General features: G+C 44.5%; 1 protein-coding gene across 6 annotated transcripts in view; it reads right to left on the bottom strand.

Annotated features, from left to right (window-relative positions):
* CCDC158 (coiled-coil domain containing 158) overlaps positions 1–21511 on the bottom strand; it is a 48894-nt gene extending 27383 nt beyond the window's left edge. For all 6 annotated transcript variants that reach the window (XR_015947812.1, XR_015947813.1, XM_060278372.2 and 3 more), the window contains exons 1-10: positions 21317–21511; positions 14707–14758; positions 13752–13788; positions 12915–13036; positions 10734–11026; positions 9856–9965; positions 8497–8824; positions 5355–5431; positions 2658–2768; positions 1475–1589 (exon numbers count right to left, since the gene is read on the bottom strand). Coding sequence is in view for 4 of the 6 variants with exons in the window: in XM_060278372.2 (XP_060134355.2) it covers positions 1475–1589; positions 2658–2768; positions 5355–5431; positions 8497–8824; positions 9856–9965; positions 10734–11026; positions 12915–13036; positions 13752–13777 (1182 nt within the window). In the remaining 2 variants the exon portion in view is untranslated. The remainder of the gene's footprint in view (positions 1–1474; positions 1590–2657; positions 2769–5354; positions 5432–8496; positions 8825–9855; positions 9966–10733; positions 11027–12914; positions 13037–13751; positions 13789–14706; positions 14759–21316) is intronic.
* Between the last annotated feature and the right edge of the window lie 1800 nt (positions 21512–23311).

The following is a 23311-nucleotide window of genomic DNA, read 5'->3' as shown; positions in this document are numbered from 1 at the left end:
TTTAAAGGCCAGCACCAAAACTTTTAATTGTGCTCGGAAACGTACTGTGTTTCTCATATTTTAAGACGTCCCTATAAAATAAGCCATGGCACGATTTTCAGAAGGCAAAAAAATATAAGGCATCCCCCAAAAATAAGACATGCTGGTATGGCAGGGCACTCCGCGCCAAGTCCCGACCCAGCGGGACCCGGCAAGGGCAGCAGTGCGCGCTTTGCCGAGCCCCGACTGAGCGGGAACCAGCAAAGGCAGCAGCCCGCCGCCGGCTTGGAGCTCGAGCCGGCAAAGGCAGCAGCGCGCGCTTTGCCGAGCTCCAACAGAGCGGGAGCCAGCAAAGGCAGCAGCGCGCGCTTTGCCGAGCTCCAAGCCGGTGGTGGGCTGCTGCCTTTGCTGGTTCCCGCTCCATTGGAGCTCGGCAAAGCGCGCGGGAGCCGGCAAAGGTTCCTTGGCTGTAACCTGATCCCTTCTGCCCAGTGTGGCTCTTGGGCGCACAAAGATCCCCTTCTCTTTCCCCTTTTTCTTTTTAAAATGCTCTTGCTGTGCTGTCGCGCAGACCCCGCCTGGTCGCCGAAGTGGGTGTGGAGATGGAGAAAGAAAGAGAGAGCTAGTCGGGGAGGGGGGGAGCCGACGGCAAAAAAAAAAAAGCAGGAGCGGGGGAAAATCCGGCGGGATGGAAAAGCCCCCAAGTCACCCCCCCCCCCGCGCGCGCGTGCGAAGAAGCCAGCAAAAGACACGGTGAAGGGAGCGCCTGAGTCCCGGCGAGGAGCAGGACGAGTCGATCGCGGCACCAGCAACAGCAGGAGAGGGGCGGAGGGAGAGCGAGAGAAGTCTCTTTTGTTTTAAATTCCCTGGCTGCAGCGTGAAACTGACACTCAGGAAGAGGGAGGCCCGGGGGCTGATGGGGGATGTAGTTCCGCGCGGCGGGGAAGGCGCACCCCCCCTTTTCTAGCTCTGGCGGCGGCCTGAGTGCGCTGCCGGGAGGGAAGGACGGGAGCGGGAAGAGGGGGGAAAATCGAGAAGGAAACAAAGAGAAGTTAAAGAGACTGAGGTGGAAGGAAGATAGGGAGAGGGCCACTGCTCAGTGCATGGAGAGCAAACGGCTTTGCATCGAGCTCCAAGCCGGCGGCGGGCTGCTGCCTTTGCTGGTTCCCGCTCCGTTGGAGCTCGGCAAAGCGCACGCTGCTGCCTTTGCCGGCTCAAGCTCCAAGTCGGCGACGGGCTGCTGCCTTTGCTGGTTCCCGCTCAGTCGGGGCTCAGCAAAAAATAAGACACCCCTGAAAATAAGCCATAGGCTTATTTTCTTGAGTAAAAATAAATATAAGACATGTTTTAAAATATGAGAAACACGGTACTGGGAGCCAGTGAAGATCCTTTAGGACCGGTGTTATATTGTCCCGGCGGATAATACTAAATGCATTACATTCACGATCACAGAATTTAATTGCAGGTGTCTTGCCAACATCATTTTGCAACCCACCTTGTCCTGAGACATCCTCCTTGATTCTCGGAGCTCAGAACGCAGTGAGGACACAGTGCTTTCCAGCTGACTGATCTGTCGCATGTACAATGAGTTCTGGTTTTGTGCTTGTTCTCTAAAAACATATAGTAGAAGGAAGAGAGAACGTGAACCACCTGAAACCAATGTGAAAGTGCAACATGTACAGAGATGCTGGTGCAGACATAAAGCCACGACCCTGAGATTAAGAGCCCCATGCTCTACCAAGTGAGCTATCCCAGCTCCCAAGCCCTTCAGATAGGGCATGCCAGAAATGGAATACATAAAACAGACTTATTACTACAGTACACCTGCAATGCCTTACTACTGGGCGATAAAATATTTCAGATTCCTAATATTCCAAATACTTTAATTGTACCGTTCACATTTATATTGTGCAGGGAGCGCAGGATGGGGCTCAATCGCACTTTCACTTGACTCATATTTTGATCATATTGTGTACTGCTTTTAATATTTGATGAATTATTGTATTTTAATATTTTGCTGGAAGCCACCCAGAGTGGCTGGGGAAACCCAGCCAGATGGGCGGGGTATAAATAAGAAATTTATTATTATTATTATTATTATTATCACTGATTAATTATCCCATTTCCAATAGCTTTTATTGTTATTCTGCAAGCTGTGCCTTCCAAAAATATGATATTGCACACTGAATTGGATCCTCACAGATTTGTGAAAAATCCCGAAGAGAGGTTTTGCTTAACTGAGGTTCAATTCAGTGGGTAAGATCAGTTTTTGGAATGGCACAACCCCGGAACAATGAAAGAAGTTCTCAGACCTGGGGAAAATTAATTGATACACAATACTATACATTCAAGATACGGGTCAAGCAAAAATGTCAATGAGCCCTAAGTTTGCTCCAGCTATAGTCTTCTATAGATTCTTACTGTGTCACTAGAATTTCTCTTCTACTTAAATTTATACTGCATTACACTGGGAAAGCAGGAGGACAGGGGTCCTAACCAGCTTTCTTCCACCCCAGAATTCTCACCCTAAAAGGTTTAATGAATCCTAAGAGAAATCTAGTAAACAATCAGTGTCCTGCATTGGTATAATCAAGGGTTTCTGTGTATTCAGCAGACAGTGTTTGCTTGCAATACTTTTCAGTGATGTACTTGCCGAACAGCATTACTGAGACACTTACTGGATGATCTCCAGCTGGCTTTCGATGTTGCTTGCATGGGTGCGAGAGCTGTTCAGCTTTTCGTTCAGAGCTTCCAATTCCTTTTCATGTGCACTTATCAGTCTCTCAACACTGTTATTAAAAATAAAAACAACAGAGATGCAATAGTAAGACATCAGTGTTCTATCTGTAGAGAAGGCAGTGGCAAAAATAGAGGGCTTATCCACACTTCACTTTGTCTGCTTTAGAGTGATAAACTGCTTTACAGTGATAAACAACCTAGGATGAAGCAATGCAGATAGCAGGTGGCTTGATTCCTAATGTCTCTGGGATCGTACATTCTTGTAGGAAAAAGTAAAGCTCTGTGTTCGGGGACAATCTAGGCTGGGTACACACCTCACATATTTTCCCCAAATAATCCTGGGAACTGAAGTTTGTTAAGTGGTATGGGGATTGCAGCTCTGTGAGGGGTAAACTACAGTTCCCAAGATTCTGCACACAGCCCAGTCCCCATGGGAGGAAAGTCTTTCATTTATCTCTGATGGGAGTTCAGCTATCATTTTTCGCTAGACAAGCACAGGGCTAGTACAGAGAGGGTTCTTAAACTTCCAAAGAGGACCCTCTGTGTGCCCACTTCCCCTGACTCCTCTGGGCAGGAATTACCGGTATGTAGCAAAGGAGATAACATTTCATACTTCCTCCTCCCTCTGAGTTACTCTCTTCCATCATGTTTCCAAGCTAGGCAAACATGTTTGGTGGAAGCTCATGGTTTCAGCCAAGTTACTGAGACTACCAACTTTTATTTTACTGTAACTTGGAAGTAGTTTTCTGCATACTGTTTTGCTGTATTTCCTGCCTGCACTGAAATGCATATAAACCTTTTTTGATTTGTTTTATCTTACTAAAAACATGTGGTTCATTCTCTGCAACAGGGGTGAAGAGAGGAGGTCAGCAGACCACAAATAAAGGGGATTAAAAGGTGCAATAGCCTAAACTCAGCAATGGCCAGAGGATTGGAGAAGATCAGTCTACATCCCAATTCCAAAGAAGGGCAGTGCCAAAGAATGCTCCAACTACCGCACAATTGCGCTCATTTCACACGCTAGCAAGGTTATGCTTAAAATTCTACAAGGCAGGCTTAGGCAGTATGTGGACCGAGAACTCCCAGAAGTGCAAGCTGGATTTCGAAAGGGCAGAGGAACCAGAGACCAAATAGCAAACATGCGCTGGATTATGGAGAAAGCTAGAGAGTTCCAGAAAAACGTCTACTTCTGCTTCATTGACTATGCAAAAGCCTTTGACTGTGTCGACCACAGCAAACTATGGCAAGTTCTTAAAGAAATGGGAGTGCCTGATCACCTCATCTGTCTCCTGAGAAATCTCTATGTGGGACAAGAAGCTACAGTTAGAACTGGATATGGAACAACTGAGTGGTTCAAAATTGGGAAAGGAGTACGACAAGGTTGTATATTGTCTCCCTGCTTATTTAACTTATATGCAGAATTCATCATGCGAAAGGCTGGACTAGATGAATCCCAAGCCGGAATTAAGATTGCCGGAAGAAATATCAACAACCTCAGATATGCAGATGACACAACCTTGATGGCAGAAAGCGAGGAGGAATTAAAGAACCTTTTAATGAGGGTGAAAGAGGAGAGCGCAAAATATGGTCTGAAGCTCAACATCAAAAAAACCAAGATCATGGCCACTGGTCCCATCACCTCCTGGCAAATAGAAGGGGAAGAAATGGAGGCAGTGAGAGATTTTACCTTCTTGGGCTCCTTGATCACTGCAGATGGTGACAGCAGTCACGAAATTAAAAGACGCCTGCTTCTTGGGAGAAAAGCAATGACAAACCTAGACAGCATCTTAAAAAGCAGAGACATCACCTTGCCGACAAAGGTCCGTATAGTTAAAGCTATGGTTTTCCCAGTAGTGATGTATGGAAGTGAGAGCTGGACCATAAAGAAGGCTGATCGCCGAAGAATTGATGCTTTTGAATTATGGTGCTGGAGGAGACTCTTGAGAGTCCCATGGACTGCAAGAAGATCAAACCTATCCATTCTTAAGGAAATCAGCCCTGAGTGCTCCCTGGAAGGACAGATCGTGAAGCTGAGGCTCCAATACTTTGGCCACCTCATGAGAAGAGAAGAATCCTTGGAAAAGACCCTGATGTTGGGAAAGATTGAGGGCACTAGGAGAAGGGGACGTCAGAGGACAAGATGGTTGGACAGTGTTCTCGAAGCTACGAACATGAGTTTGACCAAACTGCGGGAGGCAGTGCAAGACAGGAGTGCCTGGCGTGCTATGGTCCATGGGGTCACGAAGAGTCGGACACGACTAAACGACTAAACAACAACAAGCCTAATTCCTAAGCTTTAGTAAGTTGCAAAAACATAGAAGTGTTTCCTAAAAAGACTTCTCAGCCTGCTGACTTTTTGTATTTCTCCTACACACAGGATAGGAGGTTTAAATTTTAATCTACAGATTCAATCCTCAATTCATCTCCTACAAGGGGGAAACATAGAAGGCTGGAAGTTTCCATCCCTGCTGCTCACCTTTCCATTTATTAGATTTCTATGTCACCATTCTTCCAAGAGTTCAAGGTAGCAGCATGTTTTGACAAATATAGTTATTTTTTGTTTTTTGTTCTAATTTTTATTCTTATGAATTAATTTCTAAACAAATATAAAGGAAGAAGATAAGAGCACAGTGTACCTCTCTTGTTGCTGTTGAAGCAAAGCTTCAGTTTTGCACTGTGATTCTCTCCTCACCATGTCCACTTGCTCTTCCATCTGTTATTAATAAACAGTCATGATTCACAACCAAGCGAGCAATTAGTCTTACCTAAACGTATCTCACAAAGGACCTTACAGCGGCCTATTTACGGAACACAAGCATTAAGGGGGATAGCGAAGTTTGTTGATTCAGCACTCCTATGTTTGGACTGATAAGGATCACATGGTGGTTTATCATTAACATACAATAAGTGCTGACTGTGTATTCTGAAGACCTCCAGCTGCATCTGTGCGGGAGGGGGTGGGAGGTGTATGGGGTGTCAGGGGTGGGCTAGTACCTCTGCTGGGGGACACATTGTGCTCCTTCTGGGGTAGTCTGTCCACCTTTGGTCCCCACCCGGCACTTAACTCTCACCTGTGGCTCCTAGAAGCTGTCACCATGCAAAAGCAGCCACACCCCAGGGAATAGCTTAGATTGGCCGGCTAAACCAGGTGAGGGTAGCTGATGGGTCTCAAACCCTCAGCAAGATAGGGACTTCTCCTGCATGCGAAGACAGGCTCTGGTGGATTGAGCAGATGAGACCAATAATAGGTACAACAGTGGAGAAGGTGGTTTCTGCATATGCTGTAGAGCAGGGGTCAGCAAACTTTTTCAGCAGGGAGCCCGTCCACTGTCCCTCAGACCTTGTGGGGGGCCAGAAAATAATGAACGAAATCCTATGCCACACAAATAACCCAGAGATGCATTTTAAATAAAAGGACACATTCTACTCATGCTGATTCCTGGACCGTCTGTGGGTCAGATTTAGAAGGTGATTGGGCTGGATTTGGCCCCTGGGCCTTAGTTTGCCTACCCATGCTGTAGTGTAGAGGGAAGTGGGGGCATATGGGGCTTGTCAGCCTCTGCTGCCTGGCAGGATATCTTTGGGAGAAGACAAGGCTAATGAATAAACCCTACACAAATCCAGAGTGGAGTCCCTAAGACAGTTGGATGGAGTCTTGTATGCCTCTTTCCGCTAACTCCTGCAGTCAAGCTGGCGCCAAACATATTGTTCTGCTTTCCTTTGAACCACATCAGCAAGGTGGGGGGTGGCCTTGTTGACTGGTCAGCCCAGGACCTCCATACACACTGCCCAAGCTTGCACCGTGGGGAGGTGCTGCTAACTTTACCCTCAGAGTCGCACTCTATTGTCTCTCGAGGCAGAAGGATGCAAACAACAACATCTGCACAAGATAAGCTTGTGGTTATTGCTCCCATCATTGCTTATTCCAAGATACTTGCCAGAGCCTAGCAGCTGAAAGAAGAAAATGCCTCTACTTGGCTCTTTCTCCATCTGACACAGGCTTCAAAAACTGCCCTGTATGTGCTCCACAATTCACAACAGTGTCATCTTAATTGGCAGGCCCGTGTCTACAGGAAGGGGAAGAGATTGCTGTGGTTCAGAGGCTTCAACACTCATCCTATGGAAGTATGAGATTGGCTGCAGCCTTTCACAGCTGTGTGCTTTCCAGATGTTTTGGTGAACAACTCCTACCAGTCCCAGCCAGCATGGCCAATGGCCTGGAATGAACTGTAGTCCAAAGCATGTGGATGTTTTGGACCAGAGATTAGGGAAGGCTGCAGTAAGCAGCGTAACACCGTGAGTATGAACGAGCCTAGTTTACTCCTCATAGAGGCAATGGGACTTCCAAGGTCTCAGGCTCTTTCCCAGCTCTGCTACCCAAGATTCTCCAAATGGAGATGCTAGTGATTGAAACTGGGACCTTTTGTATGCTGGGCTGGAAAAAACTGTCCTGATCCTGACCCCCTTCGGGTGAGACATTTTTCTGTATAGTTTGAAACCAGACTGCTAAGGCATAGGTTCATTGATCAGCTGATTGGCAGCACCTGCAACCCACCTTTCAGCAAGGAGGCATGACTATACCTGTCCTACACCTGATGTCACTTTGTCTTAAGAGACTGATGCTCTTTGGACTGGGGGTGTTCTGCAGCCATTTGCCATCTGGGCCAAAATGTATTCTCATACCCTACTGAACTATTAATTATAGTAATGAGAGTTTCCCATGGCCTTTGGATCCCAATAAACCAGGATGAGGCATTCGGACTGGAAAGTGGATAATGTTGGAGGCACTCCAACCAAAGCAAATGAAGCTGGCTGCAGACAGGGAAAGAAGGAGCACTCTAGGAGGATGAACAAAACTCCAGCAGAAGAAAAGGAAGAGGTTCAAGGTCTCCGTTTACTTTTTAAAAACTCCTTATTGGTGCCATCTGAATTATTTGTTGTAAGCTGCTATTTTTCTTGGGTCTGTGACAAAGAAATACATGGCTAAAAACACCCCCATTCCACCATGCCATAGTCCTGGTCCACAATGGACTCACTCTGGCTATTTAAAATAAATAAACGCACAAGGTCAAACTATCGATGCATTTAACTTAATTGGAGTTTGGTGGAGTCTCTCTGAGGAAAAAGTGGTTCCACATAAATAAGAGAATAATAATAGTTGCGGTTATTAACAATAATCATGTTAGGGCTTTAACACCCATTAAAATCTTAGTTGATTATTCTGCCTTCATCAAATCCCAGCAAGAAAATAATAATGACAGGAGGTAAGAATTCATTCTGGGTGAGATTTGGCAGGAGTTCAATGCCCCCTCCCACCTGCCTTTGCTGCCCTTTGAATATCCCCGCCCAGCTCCAAACTCCAGCCTTATGAGGAGTGAGAGGCGACCCAGGTTTTGACACATGGAATGGACGTTTTCACACCAGGTCTGGCCCAGAGCCCAATCAGAGGTGCAATCCAGTTATCTGCATTTAAGCCTCAGTGTTTTCAAAGGGACCAGAGCGTGCATGGCTGTGCACCAGAAATGTGGCCGATGACACTGGCCAACAAAGAGATACCACTGTGGTTACATCCAAAATGGTTACTTAATTCTATCCTGTGAAATAGGATAACCAAGTGTAAAAATGACCACAGGATGTGAGCTGAACTTGTGCTCCCGTAACCTGGTTACAATCCAGCTGTCAATATGACCTTGGTTATGCCACTAGATTCCCTCCTGTCTTGAATACACAGTGATCTTACGCTTAAATTTCATTCAGAATGAGTTGAAGGGCACTTACTGGAGTAAGCCTCGCTTTGAGCAGGGACATCTCCGTATCTAGATCTCGCAGGACTTTACTGAAAGCCCTGGGAAGGTTGCAGACGTGAAGGTTTGTGATGCTCTCCTGATCAAAGATCTTCTTTCCCGAACTTTCTTCATAGCCCAGTAGGACATTGCGAAGTTCCTGGAGGATGTCTTCATGGCCCTGTACCATCTTCTTCAGATGTTCTGTTTGGTTGTTGGCTTCCTTCAGCATCTCCTCCTGAAGGTGATTGGCTGTTTGCAGCTCATTGATTGTAGCGTTCAGCTTGCAATTGAGATCCTCTTGGGTTTGAGACTCTTTTCGCCTATTTATCAGAAAAGGAAGCATCCAATGCAAATTCAAACACCCCACAACTGTGTTTTGTGGTTTCTTTTGCAGTCTCAAACAGGTGTACAGCTTCAGTCTTTTAGTGCTATTCTGGGTGCACTTCTATGCTGACCTAGACTGTAGTACAAAGGTAAAATTTACATAGGTGCCCCACCCACTTTTGCTTTTGGCCCCACCCACCAATGGCACGTGGCCTTTGGCAGGTTGCCCATAAAGGAATGTGGCTCTTGGGCTGTAAAAGCTTTCTGCCCCTGATCCCCCCAAACCCGCAACAATATGAAAAAGAAACCACTGTTAAACTTCTGATATGCCATCGCCACAAGACAACTGACCATGTAGCAATTGACTCTGGAACTTCCCACTACCTGGGAAAATGGGAGGTCTGCAAAACAATACCAGCTACCTGAGTTGCACAGGGCATGGGGCCATTCCCAAGATGCTTTCTTTGATCCCAAGTCATAAATTTAGAGCCTAGCTGGGAAGCTGCAACTGGAATATACAAATGGTCTTAGAACTGTGGCCTTCTGACAGGAGTGAGCCAGCAGTAAATCACACTGAGCAAGCTGGAGTTAACTCCTTAAAAGCAAAACAGGATCTGCCCAGGAGTGGGAGGCCTAATGAGCACAGCAACTCACGTTCTGCCCCCCCCAAGCAACTGGAGACTGTGCCCGCTTGTCTGTATTTGTTCCTCTCACTTTTGCCTCTTCTGGTTCTGGGAGACCGGGGGGAGGGGGAGGGGAGCTTGTTACTGCAGGAGGCGGAGACACCCATGCTTCTTCACAGGCCTGACCTATCGCTGCCACAGACTCTCCAAGCTCACTAAGCCCTGTTACCTCTTCAGCATCTAACACCTCCTCCTCCCAGTCTTCTCCCTCTGACCACTCATGACCACTCCCTGGGCTCTGAGCCTTTTTCAATTGGGGGTTCCCCAGCTGGTTTCTCCCACCATTCCTCTGTGTTGAACCAGTCCATGACACCCACTCTAGTTTGTACCATGGGGGTGCTCACCTGAGATCAGTTAAAGACTCTTTTTCCCTCGTTACCTCCCGAAGGTTTGTCTGCAACTCAATTATTGTCTGTCTTAAAGTTAATTTCTGTTGCTCATGTTGTTCTGTAGCCTGCGGGAAGCAAAATAAGATCATAAAACAGTATTAACAGTAGACAAAATGCAATTTGGGAAATGGAGCAAGGCAAATATTGGCGGCACTGCTCTAGGACAGATCTTCAGAGTTGCAGAAGTCAGATATGTAATTGTAATTAAGAGAAGGCCTGCTGCAGTTTTCCATGATGAATAATCTGGCTCTGGCTGTTTTGCTAATCTGATGAGTGCAAGAGGTATCATTTAGACATGGCAGACAATTTTCATTTAACAGAACCAGCCATAAAAGGGAGTCTGATCTATCCCTAGCCTTCAACAACACCCCCCTCGTTCACACAAACATGCACCACACGAAGGCATGCAGTTGCAGATTAAAATCCAGGCTCTAAAAGCATACCTGCTGAATAAAAACTAAACTACGGTAGCTACACTGGGTTCGTGAACTGAGATGAAGAGAGGCTTCCTTAATCTTAACAAACAGTTCCCAACATTTTGGTAGTGCAACCAATATCAATGTATGCATTTATTTATTAAAATGTTTCTATTAAAACTTCCTAAAAGTTGACTATGAAATTTTGAAAACTATATAATTAATTATAAAACCCTTCCTGTATGATCCCAATCTGCTGCATTCAGATTTTCTTGGTGCATAACTTTTGATTCTCCCACCACCACCTTTAGTGCAGGGAATACACTGCCGTGGTTGTGATATCCAACCCCCCCCCCCCCCCCGCAGTTAAATGACAACCAGTACACTGAGAGCCTTTCTGCCAAGCTGGAAACTCACTTCATTTAGCTTCTTCTGCAGATCTCTGACTTGCTGAGAATATTCTTCCAAGATGGACTCAATGGACTCTTTCCCTTTCCCTGGACATTTCTTGGGCCTTTTACTGGTCTCCATGTCAATGTCCAATTCATATTTAGTGTATACAATTTTGGGAGGGCTGCTGGTGGTGGCAGCAGCAGCAGCAGCAGCAGCAGCAGGGGCTGTACTACAGGTAGAACTCGTGGAGCCCTCCGCCAGTGTGCCAAGCCTGGAAGATGGTGCATTTAGGTTGCTCCTATATGGAGAAGTAGCGCCTATGGGAAACAACAAAGACGTTCAGGGCGGCTGAAGAAAGTGAAACAGTAGCAATAGCGGTGCAAGTACAGTGAAAGTGACTGGCTGCTTGCCTAAGGCCCATATGGGGGTCATTTAACCGGCCCATGAGCCGCTCCTGAACCAAGCTGCCCGCTTGGTGAGTCCTTGTGGTGCTAAACCGCCGCAGCGTGGCGTGGGGACTCGCTTCAGCAGCGACGGAAATCGCATCAGCGCATGCGCAGATGCCGGAAATCGTGGGCACGCGGACGCCAAATAACACATCTAAGCAGGCGCCGGAAATCGCGGGCGCAATCCGGCCCATGGAGGGATCTCCGCTGGAGTGAACCGGCCCCAGCGAGGTAAACCTTGCCAACCCCTGTATTAGAGCCATGTACACAGAGTAGAAGATGGCAGGATTCCCAAGGATGAGCATTACGGGGAGCTAGCTTCAGCCACCAGACTCGTTGACAGAGCAATTCTGTGCTACAAAGATGTGTGCAAACGTGACGTGAAGGCTGGCAAACATCAAGCCTGCCATGTGGGAATCCCTTGCAGATGACCGCAGTGCTTGGAGGCAGGCAGGTAGGTCAGTGACCAGAGGAGGAATGACCACAGAGAGATGAAACACGACGTTGCATCTGCAGCAGCACAACCGGACGCCTTCATCTGCCCCGGTTGCAACAAAATATGTCTCTCCCATATTGGTCACTACAGCCACAGCAGGTGCTGTAACTCTCCAACAGTTGGACTCCCCCCCCCCCCGGTGGCACACTCTTCCGCTAACTATCAAGGCAGGCAGCAAGAGACTATATCCTTGTGGAAGTTGTAGTGTTTGTCTGAACTGCAGCAATATATGGGCTGCATTCTGAGAACTGTAGTTTGTTAAAGGTGCTGGAAACTGTATCTCTGTGAGAGATAAACCCTATGATGAATTAATCCTAGGAATAAGAAGGAATATATGATTAAGGACTTTTATACATACGGCACTGAAGGAGTGATCGGTATAGGGAAGTGCTTTTGCTCATTACTGCATGAAGGCATGACAACCCCCCCAAAAAACTACACCTCCTATCTGTGAGCACAGAAGTTGCACTGTAACTACAGACTTCAAAGTCCATAGGCCAAACAATATTTGAACACAAACTTGCAGGAAAGATTCTGAAATTGTGGTGTGTAGAGTATACACAAGCTTCAGGAAAAGAACTATTCAAACAGTTAAAGAAAAGGATGTATTGGGCCCACAGATAAGGGTAATGCTATTGCCTAACGGGCTTGATGAGGGTATCAACTGGATGACAGCTACAGATGTGATGGGAAACGCACTCTTAACTTTCCTGTGTTTTATATAAACCTTTTCTATTTTCCATTTGTCTTGGGTTTAACTGTAATTTTTATGCTGATGCAATATATAATAATATTGTAGAATAATGCAGAATAAGCGTTGGCAGGATAGTTTTAAAGAGTGAATCGGGTATATGAAAATTTAACCAGGATGCTTATTACACTTGATTACCTTATTGGGTCAGGTATCTAATTTCTTGGAATGGTATAAAAATCCCAACCTTTTGAGCATAGACCTAGATCAGTTTGAGGATATTTATTGTCTGAATGAAGAACTGGTTCAAGTATGTAACATATTTGAAGTGAGTTTTGCTCCATTGTTTTTAATTTTAAAAAAACATTTTAAGTCTCTCGCTAAACTGATCTAACCAACTCACTTTTTTGTAGGGTTTTAGCCAGGGCTGCCTGGTTGAAATTTAAGAGGCTTAACCTTTTCATCCATCTTTTGAATGCAACTAGTAGCTCTGAAATCACCTTGTTGCCTCTATGGTCAGCTGCAAGGCATTCTCCATTTTTACACTTGATGTACATGCAGGTTGTACATACCTGAACTTGTCAAGAGGTTTGAAGGAGAGGAACACCCTTGACGTGTGAGGGATTCCACTGAGAATTTGGTTGCTTCTTCCTGAAGTTTCAAGGTCTCTTGGGTTTGCCTTTGCAGCGCTTCCCTGTGGAGTCAAAAGGCTGCATATGAGTAGAGACTATGCTGGATGGAAAGCGAAACACCCATGGACAACAAAAGAGGTTTAAAGACGCCCTCAAGGCAAATCTTTTTTTAAAATGCAGTATAAGCACGGAAGATTGGGAAACACTGGCTTGTGAGCGCTCCAATTGGAGAACAGCCTTTACCAAAGGTGTTGTGGGTTTTGAAGATGCTCAAACTCAGGGCAAAAAGGAGAAACGAGCAAAGAGGAAGGCATGTGTGGCAAACCCTCACTGTGATCAACTCCTGCCCGGAAACCTATGTCCTCACATAGGTTTGGAAGGATGTGTGGGTCCAGAATTGGCCTCCACAGTCACTTACGGACACACCGTTAAGACCATGTTAATGGGAGACAATCTTACACAGCCACGAGTGATCGCCAAACTACACCACCTACAGGTGACTTGCACCTTACAGGAAAAGACACTGTGGAAAGAGCTTTCTGAGCCCTCTTCCTTGCTCCCAGAGCCTGCTAAGCAAGGCGGTGGGCAAGGCCCACTCCAGACAAATGCACTGTCTGCTGGACCTTTCTGAGAAATGATAGTGTCAACTAACAGATAAATACGTTACTACTAAATTCTCCCAAGAATCTATTAATTATCAAGGACATTCCTGTGCTCAAATTGTCAACTGCAGATTATTGACAACTCTGTAACATGGTAAAAGCAAGCAGGTACTACCTTAGTTCTTTGATATTCTTGCTCATTTTTGCAAAACCTGCAAACAACAACAATTATTTCAGAAGAAATCAATTTCAGAAAACCTTTGTGATAAAATATACAAATGAATGCAAGAGCATTACAAGTATACATGGGATACATTTATTTTGGAATCCATGCATGGTTCTTAAATGTTACATATTTTAACAAACTGATTACGTATTTTTAAAATTACGTGCCGTATTTTCCGGCGTATAAGACTACTGGGCGTATAAGACGGCCCCCAACTTTTCCAGTTAAAATATAGAGTTTGGGATATACTCGCCATATAAGAAATACGACCCGGCATATAAGACGACCCCTGACTTTTGAGAAGATTTTCCTGGGTTAAAAAGTAGTCTTATACGCAGGAAAATACAGTATTTTTGCTCTTTTCCATTTCAAAACAAACAAAAAGTTTAAGAAAAGCTCCTTTCATGAGAAAGCTTCTTTACTATAACTTTTTTAAATGAATACCTTGCCTTGTACTATTGAACAGGTGAGCAACCTGAAAAACAGGGACCAACCACATTTTATGTGGTCTCCCAAGCCTCATGAAACTGACCTAACTTTCCATCCCATCATGATTCATTTCTATCTGTTCATTTTATCCTTATTGTTCCTTGCCTTTTCAGGCTTTCTAAGTAGTGTCTGAATAGTTGGAAGGGAACAGTATTTTACTGAATGAAAATAAGTGTATGGCTTTTAAATAAAAGTGTTTTTCCTGGTTGTATCGATTTGGGGAAATAAATATATTTATTTGAGACCATCCCCATTATACCCAGTGGTTACACCCACAACATACATTTAAAGTGGATGGCTTCCCTCAAAGAATTCTGGAACTGCAGGGCAATTCAAATAAATGCACACGCCCCCTTACTCAGCCAGTGCCAGATAACAGCAATAAAAATCTGATCTACCACCAAAATATTTATACCTCAAAAGGTGTTTGTCCTCTCCAAGAACCGCAAAAGGATTTCCCGACAAACCTAAATAGATATAAACTTTATCAGCATTCAAAAGTCACACATCGTTTTTAGACGGCAGAACCTTTAGAAAAGCAAGATAAGAGATTGCACATTTTCAGGATACAGCTTCCAATTTCAAGTTTAAAAGATGTAGTATAAATTTGCTCAGCTCTTTGCTTATGCAGATGTGACACAAGAGGATGCAGACTGAAGCCAGATACATTTGACTGCTTTGCCTTTTTCATTTTTGGTCAGATCGCCAACCAGCGCATCATGCTCAATATATATATATATATATATATTAAGAAACTTAGACTGTCAGCCCAGCCTACACATGAAAATCTTAAATACTGTCCACTCCAAACAGTCAGAAAAATATTGTTTCTATTCTATTCACTGAACTTCTTGAAACGTAGCACTGAAGGGGTTGATTCTGTATTCATAGGTTTGTAGAACAATAGGTTTAAGGTCTTTTTCTCAACTCTGTTCACGTTATAACATTTTTGCTGTGAAGAAGAGGCATGTGATCTCTGCTGAGTCAAATTCAGTTTTGAGAACTGCAAAAGTAAACCAAGCATCTGTGATAATATCTTGTAGGCAGAGAAATTGCCCAATAATCTTACAAAAACCTCTGGAAGAGCATGACATTGTGAATGGATTAATAGAATTTATTTACCAAAAAAATTAAACATATACTGTACTGTACAACCTTATTCCACATAATTAAAAAACTAATCTTTATTTCATGATGGAATAACCTTTGGATGGTAATATATTTTCTTCAAAAAGCATTTTATTTTAAAAAATCTGATTTAAATTAAAAAAATCTGTTTTTTTTTAAATAAAAAAATCATTGATTTTTATCCACCCTGCACATGGCCACTCGCTGCAGCCAAGAGGAGGAATACTAGTTCTATATAGATCAGAGGGGGAGTGTTGGAATTGTCAGTGGATAATAAAACTTAAGCTGGCTTTGGATATATAGGCCTGCCTATTACCTTTGAGATGGAAAGACTCCCTGTTTGTAATTCTGGAGAGCAGCTGCCAGTTAATGACAACAGCACTGGACCAGATGGAGCAGTTTGATCAGTGAAGGAAAATATATTAGTCTTACTCAGGGTGGGCTCGCTGAAATCAAAGGTCAGGACTAACTTAAGTCCATTAATTTCAGAGACTCTACTCCAAGTAGAACTTAGTTGGGCACCACCAATCTCTGTATCCACTTTCAAAAGAAAGAAAAAGAGATGCAGCCATAAATGGAAGACGAAAAGTCTCAGGCTACTGCATTATCTTTGGATATCCCTCATGACCATGGCTTCAGAATGAGGAAGGCTGCATGCAGTCCTAACGCTACTGGGAATAAGCCTCGTTATATTCAATGGGACTTAATTTCTGAGTAGACATGGCTAGGATTGTGCTGCAAGGCTGCACTTCTATATGTATACCTGGGAGTTAACTCCATTGAACTCAGCATAACTTACTTTCGAGCAGACATGTATAGAATTGCACTATACGTGCAAGGCAGTTACCTTGCAGAGTAGGCAAAGAATAATTCACATTATTCTCTGATAGGAGTGTCTAATGCTTACAAAGCGAAAAAGCCATAGGTGGGTCCTGCATCCATGATTTGGTTTGAATAATTACAATTTATTATTGCAATTATTCCCATCATATGCTGTCTGCTTAGTATTGCACAAAGAATCTCACTGTCTCTGTTGCCTGTATCACGCTTGAGAGTGCTGAGTCAGATCCTTCAAAGAACAATGAAATGGATTGTAATGTTCTTTCTACAAGTTTCCCTTAATGCTGTCTCTCCTGGTATGCCCCGCGGAGGACCTTAAGGTCCACAAACAACAATACTTTGGAGATCCCGAGCCATAAGGTGGCTAGATTGGCCTCTACTAGAGCCAGGGCCTTTTCAGTATTGGCCCCAACTTGGTGGAACGCTCTTTCCCAGGAGACCAGGGCCCTGCGGGATTTGTCATCTTTCCGCAGGGCCTGCAAGACAGAGCTGTTCCGCCTGGCCTTTGGGTTGGGCTTAGCCTGACCCCTGTGTTTTCCTCCCTCATGGCCTGGATTTATGGACTACTTGAAATGAGGCTGCATTTTAAATTTTAATACTGTATTTTAATCTGTATTCTAATTAATTGTTTTTATGTTTTATTGTGGTTTTGTTGGTGTGAGCCGCCCTGAGCCCGGTTTTTGACTGGGGAGGGCGGGGTATAAATAAAAATTTGTTGTTGTTGTTGTTGTTGTTGTTGTTGTTGTTGTTGTTGTTGTTATTATTATGGAGCATAGTTAAACTCCACTGACTGCAGAGATCTGTAGTTCACATGATGGAATGGCTTTCTTTTCAAACTAAAGTCTGGTATAGGAATGGGAGCGAAATTCAATCTAGTTCGTATTTATAGGTGAATCAATCCAATTTGTACTTTCTAAAACAATTTGTGAACAGAAACACAGCCATCCTTTGAACTCTGCGCTTCTCCAACTTTTGCTATGCAGTTATCCAGCCAGGTAATGTGTGCAAAGATGCATATGTTAGTGGGGAAACATACAAAATGTGTTGTATTAGGGAAAGCTGCTTTGCAAAAATTGGGTACAGTGCAGCAACTTTGCTGGCTCACAGAGTCTCAAAGATGCACATGCAAGTCAGGAGGACTTTAGATGTTTCAACGAAGAGCTGCGAACAATGGTGATGTGGAATTTGCCCAAGGGGCTAGATGCAGAAGACAAGGAGAGTAGGACTAATTTTGTGCTAATGTTGTGCTGGACTGGCAGGTGCCTAAAAGTTCTTGAAAATAATACAATTGTTTCTTGGAGCCTGCATGTTCTGATGGATAATAATATTTAATTAAAAATGAGGGATGTCAAAAAGCACTTGCATTGATGAAAATAAGATGCTAATATCTTGCCTTTGCACTGTCCAGAAAAACATCAGGGGAAGATTCTCAGGGGACCCTCCCACTATCATCCAACAGGGAAAAGGGAGGCTTTGCTGATTCTCTAAAAGGCACAATCCAGTTAACACAGAGGAAAATATTTTGGCTACGTTGTAGACATTTAACCATTTTATATAAATAAATTACATTTTTGTGCCTGGGCAACCACAAATGAATGGGAGAGCTTGCAAAAATAAATAAGCCTGGATGAACTTTGATGCTCTGGAACAAAGTGAACACTTATTAGGGGTCATTGTCTAGAATAATCTAGCTACTGTATATTCATGTAAGGAAAGGAAAGGAAATAAATCCCCAAGTATGTACAAGAGTATTGTATTTAAACACTCACCTTGTTGCCATTGGCAACCCGGAATTCCATGCAGCTAAGTGTGTGGAATTCTCTCCAGGAGAGTTAGCAGGTTTCACCTTCATCATCCTGCTCAACTTCCCCACTGGGTATGGAGGAAGATAAAACAGGCTGGTGAAGAAGAAACTGCATGGACAGCTACAAAAAGTATGGAATTTATACTAACCTTAACTCAGATAACAAAGAAATCTAGACACTCAAGGACAGGTGGCAGGGGAAGAATTGGGAGGAAGGGTGCAGTTTAACTTTTATTTCTTTACATAACACTGTATTCTTGAAAATCAATAAATATAAGGGGGGGGGAGCCTGTGTGTTCTGTCCTTCCTTTGGTAGTCTGCTGTGCTTTCAGTTGTATCAAAAAAGGCAAGTATTTTTTATATTGCAGCCTACTACTGGGGAGGGGGGCTTATTTACAAAGCTGAAATATCTGAAGAAGTGTGCATGCACATGAAAGCTCATACCAATGACAAACTTAGTTGGTCTCTAAGGTGCTACTGGAAGGATTTTTTTTTTTACATATACCAGTACTTATTTCTTTTTGAAATGGTTTTATTCCCCTTCCCCTGTATCAAGCTTTGAGGGGTACCTAAGAAAAGCTGACAACTGAGCTCAATAACAGGCGAAGAGGAGCAATAGAAGTGTTTAAAAATATGTTTTTATAGTAACAAGGTCTCTCTATGCCATGTCAAATACATTCTTCTTTCATTTATTAATATGGTAGTGTAGAGTACTATAAGATGATTGGCACCTGCCTTTCTTGACTCTCTTTTAAAATGCAACATACAGTATAAGGCTAATGCATAGGAGAAAAGAAAGTGAATGAATGAAGCTGGCTGAAATGGTGAAAAAGAAGAGAACACCAAGAGGACCACTCAAGATTTGGGAGGGGAGAAGGAATCCTTTAAAACCAGGATGTCAGAATTTTCTGTATTTGTGACATATTCACCTTGTTGGTGGTGCTACCCCTGGGGTGGGGAGACCGCCCGGTTGGTACTGACCTGTAACAGAACCTTTGCACTTCGCGTGTTGTGAAATGCTCTCCCTGGTGAGGTGTGCCTGTCTCCCTCATTCATGACTCAGGAATTTTTAAAGAAATCCTTTACCTAGGCATTAGATGGCTGAAAGACACTTCCTGGCAACCCTGAGCTCACTGGTTGAGATAATGTTTTAAAACACTTAATGTTTTATGAACACTTTAGAAAAAAAACCCCATGTTATTATTGATGCCGTTTGCTCTTTCAGGAGAAAAGGTGGGATATAAATAAAATAAGTTAATATGGGGAAACAGCTGGCAAGGCGGCTTGCCAGGCTGACATAGGCAGGTCCCAGGCCTTTCGGACCCTCTTGAGCAAAACAGCAGATTTAAGAGCTCAACAACCAAGAAATCCATACTCTGGCATCCAAACCCACAATCCACTAGCAGTTACCCAGGGACCCGAGGACTGGGCCGTGCTGACAAAGTCTGCACGCTCTGGGTCCTGCGAGGAAGGGGTGAAACTGTTGTATTGTAACTCTCAGAGAAAACACACCAGTGCCAGATCTAGGGCAGTGTGGGCGATTCCCGTGCCAAGCCGAAGGGGGCACAAAACTGAGAAGATTCATAACGGAGGAGATCCGTTTGGGGGCACCGGATTTTGGCCTCATTCAGGGCACCATAGGATGAAAGATTGCCAAAATCCGCCCCAGACTACGCATTCCTCAGAAACAGGAAAGCTAAGGGTAAACCCACCCACCCGAAAAAGGTATCCTGGGCGGGCAAGCTGCCTCCCTGTGTTTCAAGTCCCAACACTCTCCTCTGCTAAATATGAAAACATGTGTCCAGCTGCTCCAAAAGCCTTGCCCGGCTGCTTGAACACCCTGCCAGGCCTGGGGTGGGCCAAAAATTGAGCAGCCAGGTAAAAACCAACCCCCAACCCCCCCAAAACGTAGCTCTGAGATTGTGGCGGTCACTTGACTACGCATTGGGCGAAGATGCTCCAAATCTTTAAAAGCTTAGAACCGCAAGGTCAGTAAGGGTTATTTGGGGAGGGGCGGTAGAGTAGGGGGTGGCTGGCCCCCTGGCCTACGTTGAAACGCCATCTTCTCCTAGGCCCAAGGCCTGCGTCCCACCTGCTACGTATTGTCCTCTTCCCACTCCTCGCCTGAAAGAGGATCCAAGTAGGGAAAGGAAGTGGAGTTGACACACCTGGGGCAGGTGAACTAGGAGCCCACAGCAGCCCCTGCTGGTGGGAGGTGGAACTGCAGAGGCTTCCCTTAGGCCTAGGCCCTCCCTGCACCACCATACAGTATATATACTGTATATATATTATATATACACACACATATAAATATATACCCCTTGAGGCCTAGTTAGGGGCAGAGGCATATGTTTACTTATTTTACTACTACTACAACAACAAAAGACCTGAATGCGGGTTTAACAAAAGGTAGAAAAGCAATAGAATTGGGGACTTTGGGGGGGGGGTAGACAGTGTTGTGCTTTAAAAAAAGATTGCTCTTTATTTATGTCACAACACACCGCTTGATTGCCAAAAACCACCAAAGAAAACCCCTCAAAGCAACAGAAGTAATTAGATCATAATATTGTGGTGATGATTTGATAGATAGGAGATTGGGTGTAGCAGAAGGGGAGAAACAGCAACTCCACGGAATAAAAGAGTGGGAAGTGGACAAAAAATAAGAGAAAAGACAAAATGGTGGTCTGCCTGTATGTGCTAAAAATGTTGAGACTTAATAAAATATAATTGTAAAACAAAACCCACACGCCTCAAAGCAGGTTTACAAAAAGGTAAAAAAACAAACAAACAACACCAATAAAATCAAGGGGGGGGGAGCTTTAAAAAAGATTATTTATTTCATAATACACCACTTGATTGAAACCAAACAACCAACCCTCAAAGTGGGTTTACAGAAAAGTAACAAAAAGAATAAAATCGAGGGGGGAAAGCAGCCACACTGTAATGTTTGTGACAATGTGCAGGTGTCAGGTACATTAATCGTTCAATCTGGAGCTTTTAGGGTTGTCCCCCAAAATAATCTGCAATAGAAATTCACCCAGACTCTGATAACAGTCTATCTCTGCACACTGTGCTTCATGAGAAAGGAACCAAGGCCGTAAAATGCCACTGTGTTATAATCCAAGAAGGGGGAGGATATCAGGCGGAAAAATCCAGCTGCAGTGCTAGCAGGAGATATGTTAAAAAGTGCAGAGAGAGAAAGAAGTTTCCAAACAACCAAGTCCCATCCTGGGACTTGTTGCATTGCACCTACCTCTGAGAGCGACACCTGCGGGGTTTGTGCCTTGCGGTCTTTTGCAGTTGTGAAAACGTTTGTTAGGCCAGGCGTTGTGCTGAACTGTCTTGTGCGATGATGACCTGGCTCTGCACACACGAGGGGAGAAGGGACCACATTGCTTCTCCCCGAGGGTTGCTCTGCAGTTCATGCTTCCCTCCTTCTTTTGCACACGACACATGGGCCACAGTTGAATGCCAAACAGGACTCCTGAAGTGCAGAACCGTTGAGAGTCGGCAGCCCTCCCTCCGGCTGGCGGTGTATGGGATAACCTAGGCAACAAACTCCACCTCTGATTGTAGTTGCTGTGTGCATGTGTGGGAACCAATGAATGCCACTTCTGGTGTTTGGTTTCTCCAGAAGGTGGCTTTTGTTCATGCATCTCAGTAATTGCTGCAGAAGGAAACTGAATACTGCCATGCTACAGCGCTTGCCGATGCTTCTCTGCTGCTGGTCTGCAAAAGCCCCTATGCACTTGGGGGGTGGGGGGGATTATAGAACCTCCTATCAGAATAACACACGTTTGTAACCTACGCAACAACAAAAAACCTGCGCACATATTCCTGTGTACTCCGCATCCAACACGCAGGATGCAGAGTACACAGGTGAACACACTGGGTGAGTCACATCCCATATTGATCCTGTATCTACCCCAACATGCTGTGTTTTGATGGCTCCCAAACCGAGAAAATGACCTGGCCGTGCTTTGAAGTGGTAATGTGTACCCAGGCACACTTCCTTGCTGTGAAACGCTGGACATTTCATAAGTTCTGCTTACAAGGCCAGAATCTCTTGATTAAGACTGGGCTTTCACAGCCAACCTACACATTACACAGAAACCTAAGTATTAGAATCAGCTGTTGTTTCTAGTTGAAGCTGCTTTGGGGAAGGGAGAGTTTTGGGCAGAGAAGAGAAAGGTGCTTTATTACCCCCAAGTTTGCTGCTTTTATGTCATGACTCCCTCCCCTAGCTGTGGGGGGCTTGTAATGCAGCAGGAAACCTTTACGGCACATTTCTGGCGATTTGTGGTCCTGATGCTATCAAGGCAGTCACATGCTTTCAATGCTGTTTGCACCTGTAAAGGTTTTGGGGCGGTCACACAGCTTCATTACCAATGAGAGAGAGAGAGAGCATGGTATAGTGGTTAGTGCATTGGATTTCAGCTGTATAGCTCAGTTGGTTAAAGCATGGTGCTGATAACGCCAAGGTTGCAGGTACAATCCCCATATGGGACAGCTGCATATTCCTGCATTGCAGGGGGTTGGACTAGATGATCCTCAGGGTTCCTTTCAACTTTACAGTTCTGTGACTGAAACAAGGGTTGGAATCCCCACTCAGCAATGAAGTACACTGGGAAACTGGTTGGCCACTCTGAGAAGAAGAGTGCTGGACTGGTTAGGCTTTTGGCCTAATCCAGCAGGCTCATTCCAATCATACTCTATCCCCCACCTCCTTCTCCCGTTGTACAACATCTTCTCCATCCAATTCCTCACTTATGCTTACCCTCTGCCATGCTGTATAAAAATATAAGGCAATGAAGAAAGAGAATAGAAAGGCAGGAGGGATGTTTCATAGTGTCGTCAAAGGTCAGGCTATAGGCTCATTATCAAATTCCTGAATTAGGGAACTTTCCCCCCCTCAGAGAGATTTTCAAGCTTTTCAAGAGTTCACCACCTGTTGCATTTCACATTCATCCAATTTACTTAATGTATGGGGGACATTTAGATTTCCAATGTTGCAAAACCAAGCACTTCAGCTCAAGTACTTGAGTGAAAAGAAGCGAAAAGCACTTGTACCTATTTTGCTTCTAGAGTGGTCCCATATAATTCATATGCAGATTTTGGGTCTCCATGACACAAAATTAGGTCTTACACTTTAGAAAGTGGCAAGAGGATTATGAAGGAGGCCCTTGTCTCATATTGAAAAGGAATGTTGCACAGTATTTTCAGTATTCAGAACGTGCATTTTGAAGAA

The sequence above is a fragment of the Zootoca vivipara genome, chromosome Z1 (assembly GCF_965207765.1).
Source record: "Zootoca vivipara chromosome Z1, rZooViv2.hap1.1, whole genome shotgun sequence".
Classification (NCBI taxonomy): domain Eukaryota; kingdom Metazoa; phylum Chordata; class Lepidosauria; order Squamata; family Lacertidae; genus Zootoca; species Zootoca vivipara.
This window is presented reverse-complemented; position numbering and strand designations above follow the sequence as displayed.